General features: G+C 36.1%; 1 protein-coding gene across 1 annotated transcript in view; it reads right to left on the reverse strand.

The window, feature by feature from the left end:
- The window catches only part of GPATCH2 (G-patch domain containing 2), a 120,304-nt gene that overhangs the window by 87,059 nt on the left and 18,453 nt on the right, over positions 1 to 14,792 (reverse strand). Inside the window, exons 4-5 of the mRNA XM_048298600.1 lie at positions 10,039 to 10,221; positions 8,887 to 8,966 (exon numbers count right to left, since the gene is read on the reverse strand). Of these exons, the coding sequence (XP_048154557.1) occupies positions 8,887 to 8,966; positions 10,039 to 10,221 (263 nt within the window). The remainder of the gene's footprint in view (positions 1 to 8,886; positions 8,967 to 10,038; positions 10,222 to 14,792) is intronic.

Genomic DNA, 14,792 nt, shown 5'->3' on the forward strand with positions numbered 1-14,792 from the left:
AATGCTAAGTTAAAGCTGAGAAATAACAAAATAAGAAAGTTAGTCTCCTACTTGTGGATGCAGGTGTTTAAAACCACCTGCAAACGAGGGACTATCCAAAGTTAGCAGTGAGAAAAGGAAAAACTATCCACAGCAAAAATCAGATCAGGAGCAAGTAAAAGAGTCTGCTGAGTCTAATTGCAAGGGGCTGAGTGGAACAGATTTTGAGCTGTTATCAAGACTGTTGGACTGGAAGGGTTCACTTGATCAGTTACAGGCACTTCACTTCAAAAAGAAGCTTAAAAAGCACCTGCTATGTTGCAGCTGAAGGGACAGTAATTAACAGGCAAGGGCTAATACGCTCCTGAACCACTCCAGCTGCAAGTGCTGATGTTAATGAACCTTTTCTTCTTGTCCTCTTTATTCCCAGATACTGTATGTAAAACCGTAACTGGACAAATGGTTTAAGTACACACAAAACAATAATTATTCTGCTTTTGAAAACATCAAACCAAAGTTTTATGTAGGGTTTTCCCTACACAAGATCAAGATCCACTAAAACTGAGGAGCTTTGAGTTTTTCTTTTGTGACTCACCTCACAACTCACAGCTTTATTAAAGTACTGATTATCTTCGAGGAATGACCTTTCCATTGTAGGATTGCTTACCAGCATTTTATTTAAAGTTAGCATTGCTGTCTCTGATGCTGGATAAACGTGTTTTATAAAGTGTTCACTTCCAACAGATCTTCAAATTGAACATGTCGCAGAAACATTAAACAAAGCCTACATTTCTGTAAAGAAAAGGTTCTGCATTCAGTTATGTGCCTACTTGCTATAAATACCATGTGGTAACTATCCAAAGAGGCAGTCCCTGAGAAGTTTTGAGTAATTTTTGCCTTCTCAAAACTACACTCTCAATACGCACATCTGATTTTCTTATTTCAAAAAACCGAACAGTAGCAAGCATGCCACTTTTCCAGTTGAGTCAGAAGCAAGGTAGGTGCAACAACTGTGGTTTGCTCCACTCCCTTCTGGTTGTATTTAACACATTATAGAACACTCTCTTTACATCTCAATGACTGAAGTCAGTGCAATCAAAGAGAATGGCAGAGGACGATCTCTCCTTTCCTATATAATCTCTCACATCAGAAAAGAAGCAGAGTAATTTTCTTGATCGACTCAACTTCAACACAATACATCATGTATGTTTCCTACTTTATTTTCTGTCCTGTATTTTGAAGTAATTTGATACATGCATTTCCATGAAGAATTTCTGGAGAGAATACTACAGATCCAATTTAATTCACTATTTTTACAGTACCTCTTACTCTGGGTACAAGCCATATGAACTCAAACTGAACATATAACCTTTCCCCCCACCATTTTTGTGTTTGTTATAAACCAAACAAGATTAAAATATTCTAATTCCCCATCATTGCCTTATAGTAATGATTAGAAAGATGCTAATGCTATTGATCACTTCACACAAGATTTTTTGAATATGTATTACATAAACTAATTTTAGAACAGAACTAGTGAACAAAACAAATGTGTGCACCTGAATATAAACTGCTTATCTTAAAACAAATCTAGAAGGTCACTTAATAGGCTTAATCTAGATATCTAATAGAAATACTCTGCTTATCTCTAGACATCTAAAGTGGCTGTATTCATTACAGATGACCACCATATGAAAGGCAACTGAAAAAAGAGATGGGACTATTTTCAAGTTGTTCCACCTACCAGCAGCCCTGATGGAAAAACCTATTCATGTGAATAGGTTACTATGGGTTGAATTAGCAAGAAATTTCCAAGTGTTTAGGAGCTGTAGTTGATCTTGAACTTGCTTTTTGTTAAAAAATGTTAAACAACGTGTTAGCTGAAATCATTGTCACGATTTTCATGATTTACTTGATGCTTATGATGTTATTACAGCATAAATGAGATGTTGCTCATCAGGTAAACCATAGTGTCTGTGCAAGTGTTCCTTGCCTATTACATTTGTTTTTCCTGTCTGTTCTCAGCATTAAATGATCAATTTCCCCAGCAAGCTCAATACAAGGAAATCCAACTCCTAACTTGACTCTGGATACAAGATGCTGTTCTACAATCAATTCTTCAAAATGCTGCTCCTGAGGCATTAAGAAGTTTCTAAAAGAGATACAACTGAGTGAAATTCTTGCAGAAAAGATATTAAGTACAATTACATTTAAAGGCTTTTTTTCCCCCTTAGAATTGCACTAAAACATAAAACATCAAAGAACCCATAGGCACCAAGTCAAAATAAGCAAATTACAAATGTCTACAGAAGAAACATTTCACGCAGTCACACACTAGAAAGTGGGATTTTTTATAAAGCTGCAGAAAACAAGAGGAATAATCATGTTGCTTCGTATTTTGAGGTCAGAGGTTTTTAAAATCATTATTATCTGTAAAGACTGCTGTAAAACTGTATTAAATGTGTTTTCAAGACAGACACTAACTGAAGAATGAAAGGGGTATCACAATGCTGTTTGTCCTCCTTTAAAATAAACTTAAGTGAAATTGTAGATGACAATCATTTGAGCGGTTGGGTTGAGGTGAATTACAAGAAATACTGCTTAGCCTAACAGTTCACAGCACTTGTCACCATGAATAAACCACAGAACGCATTTAAAAAACTAAGCAGCACATTTGGCATTTCTGAGACTAATGCTGGAGGGCAACTATTTTGCTGAAGTGGGATGCTGGTTTTGACACTGCTTGAGAGTCCAAGAAGAGACTAAGTCACCACATTCATTTCAGCTAGGCAGAAGTTAATCTTTGATAGTTTAAGGGTATGCTTTGTCACCACAGGTCAACTACACCGAGAAAAACCATTGTGAGCTTTGTGACACAGAGTATCTCTTTTAGTGGTTACACCTAAAAGATAACAACTGTACTTTACCAACAAAATGAAGGTATCTCCACAAGCTATTAATTGCCTGATGCATTTAAATTATTTTTTTTCTTGATAGTCTTAGATTTTGTAAGAATCAGAGCAGGACACAATTCTAGACTCTACACTTTAATTTGCAAGGTAAGTGGTACAGAAGAAAGAATAAAAAACACATGTGGCTCACCTTCACCAGTAACTTTTCTGGCTAATGAACTGCAGCTTCAAATGAGACAGAAATGCTGTGGTATTACTTGTGCCTCTTTACTGATTTGATGACACCAAGATAATCTAAGATTTTCATTAGACAATTTCAGGTGACAAAAATCACTGTCAGTCGAAGCAGTTTGTAAGGCAGACTTCATTTAACCATAGATCTCATAAGTGATAGATAGGGAGAAATCAAAACCCTTCATAACAATGACATCAACACTGACAAACCTGATCTATTAATTGCAGTGCTCTGCCTTGAACAAACAAAATACAAACCAACAGTGCCTTATGTATGGATACCGCTGTTGGTGTTACTAGAGATGAGAACCCCTCTGAGAACTGACCTACCATGAAAAATGCAACAGGTATAATTAGGATCCTTTTGATGAGTAAGTATGCTAAACTATTATGAAAGTCGCTAAAGCAGCTTTAGTCCTCCATCGGGTGCTTCCACGGCAGATGGAAGTTATATTAAGCTGGCATCAGTGTAAGTGAAAGCTTTAGCAAAAATGCACTGGAAAATTAATTTGTGGAAAAAAGCAGCTCTTGCTATGCTGAATACACCGTGAGGATTATAAGGTGTAAGAACAGTGAGTAGTGCCTCCAAAAATGTATAGATACATGAAATTACGAACATCACAACATCCACAAAGCAACAACAACCACAAAATTTACATTTTATTTCAAAACCCATGTTGTTTATAATGGTATTTTGGTATTTCACTGAAGCTTTTTTCCCTTTTATTCATAGGCTTGGGTTGGAAGGGCTCTTAAAGATCATCTAATCCAACCCCCCTGCCATAAGACGAGGCACCTTCTGCTACATGTGAAACTATTGTTTTCTCATAAAATAAAGCTATTTCAATGTGACTAAGTTTTGAAGTCTAGAAGTGTGCCACTTGACTCATTCCTCAGGAAAACTGCAGCAGTTTTGCTAATAGTTACTGAACACTGGAAGAATCAAAGGTGGGGCTTACACTGACATCACAGCAGCATCTCCTCTCATAACAACCAAATTTTTCTGCCTGAAAAAAATCTATCTGCAGGAAGCACTAAGTGCAGGAAACCACCCATTCATTAAGGAAGTTTTATCCCTCTGCATTGTAAAACTAAGGTACTGAGTTAAAAAGAGGATTAAAAGAGCCCAACATTCACTACATTTTGCATAAGTAGATATCCATTTAAGGTAATTATAAACAAAAAAAAGGAAAAGCATATTGAGAAATGCTTTCAGTAGCTGAGAGTATTTTTGATGACAGGAAATCATAATAAAACCATTACAATACCAAAAAACCCCTACTCTCCTACTCGCTTAAAGGTAAATTCTTATGCAGTTTTAGCAGCATAAGGTTTCAAAACATCACCCTCAGACAGAGGCCTAATATTCCTCATCTTGAATGAACCAAAGTGTGAAATCCAACAAGAGTTCAGTTTTGTTATAATCTAATACCATCACATTTCCACAGAATTTGATACAGAGACTATCACTCCAAATGACAGAAAATCATTAACTGAAGAAAATAATTAATACTCCACAGATAAATTTTTTCATGCACCTCGCTGATACTGAATTGTTTTATCTGACTTTATACCACTCACCCTGATGCCATGAAGATTTTTGCCTTTTCTTTTATACCCCTGTTATACCTTTTTATAACTTCTGTATTCTTAGTGCTTTTTGCCTACATTCTTGGACTTGTTTCTCAAACTGAGAGATTAAACATTTCAGAAGCTTCGTAGCTGGGGATCAGTGTACCCCAGACCCCAAGGTCCTCTCCAGAACACATTCTGTAAACCAAGATAGAACCACCCAGGGGAAGGTTCCTTGGGGACAGGGGCTCACTTGAGCCTCTCATTGGGGAATCTTTGATAGATATGCTAATTAGTAAAACCTATAATGTTATACCCAATGTTGGGGGGAGGGACAGAGAGACAGAGACACAGAGATAGACTCGGCAGGGTGCATCTCCATGCATATGACCTGGACCTGTGCACCTAAGGATCCTTAAAATAAATACCAAGGTAAAATCCCTTGTCCCCTTCTAACCGTGTATGACTCTTGATTTTAAGACCAGGAAAAGGCATCAACCCAATGTAAACCAATTCTCCACACCACCAAATACACTGTAACTTGAGAAACAGCGCTGTTCCAAAAGTTGCAGAGCATCCACAAAGAGGCTTCTAACCAATATTGTAAAAACAATGCCTAAATTATTCTTTAAGGAAATATTCCTTGGATCCATAGCATGGATTTTAACCAATAATATTTCACTTTATTTCTGAACTATTTTGACAAGAAAAAAGCTCCTGAAAACAGCTGGCTGTTCCTTCAGTTAGAAAGAACTTAGAAGCAGAAATGTTTGATTTGATTTTACACTTTGAAAGCCATTTAAAAAAGCACGAGTGCTCAATGTATCTTTTCTCCTCATGTCAATAGACTGTTAATCTGTAAACAAATTTTTGAGAAAAGCTCTTCTATCTTTGAACTTTTGAAAAAAAGTCACAGGATTTGACAGAAATACTCAGGCACCTTCAGATAATGGGCCCTGGAAATGCAGCTTTCATCCTTTAAGCACATTTTGAATAAATACAACTGTGTATAGTCAAGCTCAGTAGTACAGCTGTGCAAAAAAAAAAAAAAAAAAAAAAATCAATCTATGAGTGCAAGATAATACAAGCTGTGTTTAATATAATGAAACCAAACCCCATGACACGAAGTGATGGATGGAAAAATTGGCAGAGTCAAAAGAAAGCATCTTTTTTACTGGTCATGTTTTTTGCACTTCAGCTCAGTGAAATCCCTTACCAGCTTCCAGCCCAAACAGGGAACAGAGGCAGGAAGAGACAACACACAAGAGCTCTCAAACAAAACCCTGCAATAGCTCTCCCTGTCTCAGGGAAGAAACAGTACCTAGAATCACACAAGGAATAGCTAAAACAGCAGCACACATTTTAAAAAACCTTCACTTATTTGTATGGAGGAGTTGTGAACAAAAGTCAGAATTTTCAGTTGAATACTAAGTTGGGCAAAACATTTTGAAGAAAATGAGAAAATAGTCATGCTATGTTTTCACTAACTATAATTAACTCTTATTTTCTTTAAAAAGGGTTTTATGCTCTCCCCAGGAATCCATCTGAGAAAAAAATGACAACCTTAATCATTCTAGGTAAAGAGGTAATTTACTATTCTACATCACAGAAAAGAACCTTTAAAGTTCCAACACATCTAAAATGTTAGATTTCAGATTTTATTCTATGAAATACCAAAGCTTCACATGCAATTTGCTAGAAAAAACACAGATATAGTACTAGAAAAGTGACATCTATATAAACTACAGGTCACTACATAAGTGCCAAGTATATAAACACACATAAAGACTGGAAGAAAAAAGCATTCCTTCTAAGAAATCAGTGTTTCATTCATAGAACACTATTTCTACACGGTAGGATTTTTGCCCATGCCTAACATAAAGCACTGTGAGGCTTGGGACTACTTGATCAGGTCATATATGACTTCAGAATTCAACCAATTCAACTCAACCACTGTTGATTGTATGCAAAAGGCCAACTGTATGCTCACATTCCCTAGATACAAACTACACATCCTTAGACTGAACACAAGATACAACATGTGTCTTTTAGGTAGTGTATCCCCTTTTGTTTTCTTTTTAACTTTGTCTCCCTTTCAGGACTGTGTAAAAGCAGCGATACAGACATCAGACTCCTCACTGTTAAAAAAGAATTAATTCACACCACAATTCTGTTCAATAAGTTGAGTCTGCAGTGTTCTTTCCTCAGGATATTAATCTTTCTAAAAGCATTCTTGCTCTTCTTCACTGTTACCATCTAATAGCAGTAATTACTTCTTGTTCTGTGTTATCAGATGTCACAGGTATTAAATGACTTTTTTTTGTCATTGGATTGAAGTATCTGAAGAAGATTTTCTTTAGGAAGCAATCACTGGCAAAAGGAAGCACATGAGCTCTGGTTTATATAGCCATGTTTGCAAAGACTGATGCAGCAGATGTGCCCACAAACATAAAGTCATTAAGGAGGTCAGAAAACTGCATCTGCAGAGCTAATAGCACATCCCTCCTGCCTAGACATAGTGACTCAGAAGCTAGATTCACATGCCAACCTACTTCCACAACATCATGCAAATGATATATTTAATAACTGGAGGTAACTGAATTATCAGTCTTTAGTAGACTGGCCTGGATTTTTGTTATAAAGGGAACTAAAATACCATCATTATATATGGGATATCATGAGTGGAAGACAAAATGGGCTCCTAAGGACAATCCAGAAAGCGTAGCAGAAAATAAACATTAGGATTTTTTATTATATATATGCATTCACAGTATATCTTCATCAATTGAAATTTAATCACCTTTTTACAATTTAGAGGAAAAGGCAGGTTTTAGGGTAGTTAAGCCATGTATCATCAGTACCATGAAGCTAACCTATCAGTTATAATAGCTCCTATAAAATACCAGGGTGAAATTGCAATAAGCCTAGAAAATGGGCTACAAATCCCAGATATGCTCAAGCAAGCACTGAACCAAAAATAAAAATAGGTAGATAGGAAACCAAGAACTAGACAGCATTCATCTAATTCACAACCACTAACAGCAGAGATCACAGGCCAAGGTTTTAAAGCATCTTATTCAGCTCCAAATGGCAATTATTGGACAGGAGCTTCAATTACAAAACCCATGCCTCTTCAAAATGAGTTAAATTTCTAGCAGTTCCTTTCTATTCTCTCCACATATAATAACCCTTACATTTCTCAGAAGCAACTTATGTTGTTTAGGCAACTTAAATTTGAAAACATTTAATATTCTCATTAACAGTTAATAATAAAGAATATCCATGTTGCAGTATTTATTGTCCTGGCCTATGTTTATTACACCTGATATCTCCCACATTCTCTTCCTCTTCCAAACATTTTTCTTGTAAGAAAGGAATAGACTGGGCTATAATTAATACATTTTAGCATTTAAATTTAAAAAGTAAAATTTCTCTTCTCATCATGCCCTTCTCCAAAGAAAAATTCCAAAAAAATGTATTAGAAACTTATTTTAGACAGAAGTTGTGGGAAAATCCAAGTATTAGATTGCATAGAAATGCAAAGACAGGTGAAAATTTTTCCTCAATTATCAACATTGCTCCTAGGGCTGTAGGTACTAAAAAACCCCAAACATCCCATTTGTAGTTCCAGCCTTAGAACAGGCTGAGTCCAAAGAAATGCATCATGTCTATGGCAGGTGCATGGATAACCTGCTTTAATTTTTTTTGTATATACCCTTTTCGCCTGACCACACAGATGTAAACCAAACAAAAGAGAACAGGATATATTTTTCAAAGCAAATTTTTGGGATGAAAAATGACCTGAATTGTACCACAATGCATCCTGGAATTTTTTTATTATCAGAAAAAAAATTGGTTGATGTCCATCATAAAAGTAAAACATGTTTTCATATATACATAAAATAGGTACTGAAAATGGTAACTTATATGCACACACCTGCACTGGAAACCTTTTCCTTCGCTTAGTTCAAAACAAGTACTGAGAAACAGTATGACTCTTTTGCAGAGGAATGTGTCAAAGTATTTAAAAAGAGCAAACACACACTCAGGCAGTGCCACACTCAGTGGCACCGAGTCTTACAGTTCCATTACCCATCTACAACATCAGGGAACAAGTATGAGAGGAATATGTTTTTTTAAAAACCTCTTAGAACAGTGCACATGAGCTTACAAAAATGAGAACACCTACCAGTGCATTCTGGTTTCCTGAAGCCTTTTTTATGCTTCTTGCTGGCATTCCATGAAGATGACTACATCTACTCTGGAAACCTACAAAAAAGCAAAAATTGATTCAAGAATATTTTGTCTACCACAGAACCAACAAAATTCACCATTACATATCAATCTATCAATATGAACTCTGTAAAACAAAACCATCTTATTGGCAAACATTGTACTGGTGGAAACACAGAGCACAGAATGGGAAAAGCTAGACAAAGAGTAAGTTGTCATGAAAATTAACATTTCTGCAGCTATTCTTACTGCCATCCTGGATCTATGCAGAGCTGGCTGCATAAGCAGAACACACTGAACTGCAACAGGAAAATGATTTTTGCATCCCTTCATCACTAGGAAACGTTAAATCTGGCCCATCTGCAGAGACCAAGTCCTCCAAAGCAATTCCAAGCATCTGGAGAAAAAGCCTCACAAAAGGATTCAATACATTCAGTTTAACTGCTCACAGAGAAGATCTGTAGTTGAATGTGAAAGGAGATCCTTGTGGCAGAGGAAGGTACAACAAAACTCTTGGCAGCAAGCGGAGGTCTGACAACTTCAATCTTTGGACAAGAGTGGGTTTCTAGCTGTGAATCCAATCCCAACACTGGTAGAACTTACTATTGGTTACACTGGATGCACAGTGGTTAAAAGTATTTTAGAAATAAAGAGAAAGAGTATTTTCTAAGTTACAATCTCAATCTGTGCTCTAAACAAACCCTTTCGTCTTCTATACAAACAACATGGCCTGACCATAAAGCAAAGCAGATGGTCACACTAGTCTTTCCAGACTTTGAATTAATGAACTTCTATAGAATTCCACAAATTACAGCAGAAGCCAGGAACAAAATGGAATATCAAATTTCATTTTAATTAATGTTGAAAAATTCTCAATGCAAACATCGAGACAACAAATAAAAGAGGAGGCTACCAAAATGAACTGTTTTCCACCTTTTGACTTTTCTAATAGTTGATTTTGAGTTATTTCTCTCTAATGATATATTAAAAATAAAACAATTCAAACTCCAAGATCTTGTCCATATTCTACATATTTCATATAATCCATAGATATCTTTCCACTGCACCAAGTGATTCTACAGCTTGCGTTTGCTTGATTGCTACTTACCTCTCCTCCCTGAGCGGGACATAAGAGGGAAAGTACCAGTTAAGATACTTTCAAAGACTGGGTCAGGCAATTCTCTCTCCAGTTCTGTGGAGTCTTCTTGTTCCCACCATGGAATGACCCCCGTAATTCCACATGCTCCACCTGATTCATTTTCATGAAACCAATCACTCTGCTCATCATCACCTGTGTGAGGGCAGTGTCCACAAATCCCCCAAAAAAGAGGGAGGAGCAGAGAAGATAAAAATCAGATGTTACTATCAATAAATACTCTGACAGGATTATTATATCTTTTGTTTTATTGCTGTATAACAATTACTGCTATATAGCAGTTTTATTTGGAAAATGTTTCTCAATAGCATGACAAGCATTGCCATCAATGAAACACCATAAAATGTAATGTTTTAAAACCAATTTACAATAGTGAAAACAATAATAAACTAGTTAATCCTTTTGGCAATAACTGTGGGGAAATCCATTTAAGTTACTGCACTTTACATATTAAAAAAAAAAAAACAAGCTTTAATCTCCTGCGGGGAATTAAAAGGTATAAAACTGAAACTGGTTCTTTGCAGCTGATAATGGTATATAATTAGCTTAATTTCATGATTTGTATGGCTAGTAAAAGGGGAAAAACAATCATGAACAGATGTGACTAAATGAAGTTAAACTGATTAAGTTCATTTAGAAATAAGTTTTGAAAAAGTTGATTTTAAATGAAAACTGACAGTATCACATGATTGAGAATTATACTGCATTATAACACAAAGTTGGTCATTTTTACTGACAATATTTATCTATGTAGAATTTAAATATTTGGATTTAAATTAAGAAATAAGACAAGATTGAAAATCTGATCTTAAAATTAGCTCATAAACACACTGGCAACTAAAAATTAATTTTTATGTTTCTTTTAAAACATGTTCTTTCATACACACCATCTAGTTTCAGAAGAACAGCAAGTATCTTTGAAAGACATGGGAAATTTCCTTTCCTCCACCCAAAAATTAGATTAGGTATGTGCTATACATTTTATTCTACTTCAAACCATCCAAACCACGCCTCATTACTTCTGCACATAAATTATTTGTTTGACATTTCAATTTTTATTTGGAAATAAACTAAGCAAGATATGAATGCAAGATTTGTGAGACACAGATTTCCAGAATAAAAAAGCATTTGTGGAAAATTTCATTGTCACTCATAGTGGGGAAACACAAACGATGAAAACCAAAGCAAAAATTTCGTGAAAAATAAAATCCAACACACTTTCTCCAAATAAATTGTTGCAATGTAAAGAATATTTGAGATCAAGCACAAGTGAAAATGTCTGTAAACATTAAATCAGGACAAGTATTTCAAGACAATATAGAATAATTAAAGCCCTTCACTGGTCACTTGCAGGTGAAATGGGATCCTTACACCTTTAATGACCACTACTAAAAGCAAAATTAGCAGAGGCTACAGAACAGGAACTTTTAGATGGAGGAAGGTGAAAACAAAGGTGAAAAGAGATACATAGGTCAATATAAGATTTAAATTTCTTTGCATTCCTGAAGCATTTCAGCCTGCTCTCCCTATTCACTCTAATCCTCATTTATAGCTATGACATTTCACAAAGGTATTCCCCATTAATTCTGTCCTCATTTTGTTACAGCCAGGTATGGGCTCTTTGGAGGAACTCTAAGAATACTTAATAGGGACACTGGTGGTGGTGGTGGAAGGAGAATCACACCTTTTAATTAGATTGGTCCATGGTTCAGAATTAAGGTTGAAATCCTTTGTTTTGATTTTCCAAACTTTTATGTTTGGAAACACTTTCTGAACTTTTATCGTTGTTAAACTTTGTCTTTATATTTTGTCATGAGAGCTCCAGACACCTTCACTAACAAGAAATACTATCAGGAGCTCAAAAGTAGTCTTCTTACACATAAATCATCCATGGAGGTAACCACAGAATTGTGAAATGGGGTTCCATGATGAGTTCAGGGACAGAAGCTGTAAGAGGCAGGCAGTGCAGTCTTGGAAGAAAGCTACAATTTAAAACTGGGGTGGTGAAATGTGCAATAAGGCAAAGAGCAGCTACGGAAGGAAATTGGTATCTTTGCTATGTACCCAATAGCAGTTCTTTGGGAGAAAAAATATAAAATTACTTTTCCTTTTTGTGTAACAGGAATATTAGTATGTTAAGCAATTTTCTGTTAAGATACCTTAATTTTTATGCTATTATACACTTTCCTAAGCACTTACGTTGCTTACAGCCAAAGGCAGACCTCAGATCTGAACCTCTTAGTCTTTTTCCACAAGACAGCAGAATCCAGATATACTTGGTTTTTAGGTTGTCTGTGAAATTAATCAACTCCGAATCCTCTGAATATTTTAAATCCTATTATAACCTTGAGGCAAGCATAAGCCTTTTACTACTATTCTTATCCAGGTGAGAGTGCTCACAGGCATCTTGCTTACCAGTTTCTCCACCCTGAAGGGATGCCATTTTCAGAGTCAGGGAAGACCACTGCATTTAACTAATTCCCTACCTCATACATATAGGCATTAAACACAGAGGCCTCCCCACTCAAGAGTTTGGTAACCAAGCACTTGGATTTTATCCTACTTAATTTGCAGCTCTCAAAAGGCAGCACAGTATTCATAGCAAATATGATCTTAAGAATACTAAAAGCTCAAAGCAACATTTTTGACTTCCAAAGATTCACTACACTGTCCTTTCCTCTAGGATGCTGATTCAGCACAGGACTACAGCAAATTATGACATTTTTCCAAGGTACAGGAAAGGTAGAAAAACCTCCAGATCTCCAAAAATAGAGCCCATGCATCTTCCTAAACACATTTTTGAAATGCAGCAAACTTGTTTGTGTAAGGCTAATGTTTCAAGGAATTACTTGAAAGTAATTTACATTGAATTATAACTGCACTGATCAGTACAACAGAGCCAATTTAAGGCTCAGGAATATCAACTTCAAACCTAAAATTTTCAGGCCAGTTTCTGGCTTAATTTATGTAGTAATTTTTAGGCTATCCCCTCCCTCCAATTGCTGTTTGTCTAAATTTCACTCTATATTATTATGTCTACATATTTATGTAACTACTGCTCCATGGTAAATTCCTTGACTTCTTCTTTAAGTAATTTAGAGAATTATTTATGTGAGCTTCTGGTGGTTTCGCTGTGGACACAGACACCTTCTGCATCACCACCAGTTTCATGTTCAGAAAAGCTTCACCTGAATCTTACTTAAGCTAAAGCAGTGTAGTTGTACAACAAACTTTCCACTGCACACAAAGAGATAGAAAACCTCTTCCTGTTTTATTACAAAATGGCCAGACCAGGCTCAACAGCAGCCACTACATGTGCTTGCCTATAGCAACCACAACATACTTTGAGAGGTTACTGTGAAAAGTTTGGTGTCAATGTCCTACAAACACCACGTGATCCTGTGCTGCTCCGTTATCCTGGTGGATAATGCACTGCACATGGAGAGCAAGATTACAGGGCCTGTGAATATCCTGGAATTTTAGGCTCATTTCCAGGACCAGTGTACCTCTTTCTAGGTAAAAAAACCCCACACTGCTAACAGCTGTAATAATCATTTGAAGATATTGGGATATTCACTGTAACACATGCAGGGAGTTTCAGGAAAGCAGAAGCTGAAGTTGCCCATTCACAGAGGAATACAGCATCTTGCTCTTTGTGCTCTACGGAGCTGCCTTTAAAAAAAATATACATATAAGAGATATACAATATAAATATTTAGGATTTCAACTACTCAGGTCATATGCAACAACTTCATGTTATTTCTTTTCCACTAGCAAAGACTATAAACCTATTTGCCACAACGGTTCAGACCTGGTGTGATTTCACTTTGCATTGCACACTCCATTTCTCTTCTGTATGGACAAACACACCCTGTCACCTGCAGCTACTGACATGCTGTACAAGGTCCAAATTAGTTCCTCACCAGAATTCTTACACTGAATCAGTACTGGGTCATTTTCATAAAGGACACAGTAACGAATAAATGTTTAATCGTAAAATAATGAACAACTATCTTTAAACGCGTAGCCACATCCACAGTGGAACTCTGACATTCCCTGACCTTCTCCAATTTTAACTGTTTAACACTTTATCAACATAATATTCCTTCCTACTTGTGTAGATCTTAAAGGACATTTCAAGTGCTGCATGCCATGATTTAAGAGGTCTTAAGTCAACTCTGAATTTCCCCAAGTGTACGAGTAAGTGTAGATGAACCAGGAATGCAGAGTACGTTTTTTATTTGCTATACCGAAGCTATAAAGTTCATTAAAGAACATACTTGCAATTTAACTATTTCTTCCCCCCAAACAGGATATCACCCACTAGTGGCTGAATAACAATAGTTTTGTTAATATCATGTTGAAAGCTTAACTTGTGAAGTGCCTTTGTAAAGGAGACCTGTGAAGTGCCTTGAAACTGCAGGAGATCCTATTAGTTAGGCCTATCACAGAGTTGCATTTTACGCTGCAATGCAAAACTAGACATTCTGGTTCAAAATTCTTCTTGTAAAATTTTTCTACACCAGGCATAATACTGTTTATCATTAAAGTTTTTAATAATTGAAAAGCAGCCATGAAAATACTATTAGGAACAAAAGGAAAAAAGAGGAAGAAAAAGGGAAGTAATAAGGATTTCTCGTAGATAAGCTTCAGCTGCTGGTCAGGTCTTTCAATTACTTTGTTGACAGACTCTCCTACCTCCACAC

The sequence above is a fragment of the Corvus hawaiiensis genome, chromosome 3 (genome assembly GCF_020740725.1).
Source record: "Corvus hawaiiensis isolate bCorHaw1 chromosome 3, bCorHaw1.pri.cur, whole genome shotgun sequence".
NCBI classification, from domain to species: domain Eukaryota; kingdom Metazoa; phylum Chordata; class Aves; order Passeriformes; family Corvidae; genus Corvus; species Corvus hawaiiensis.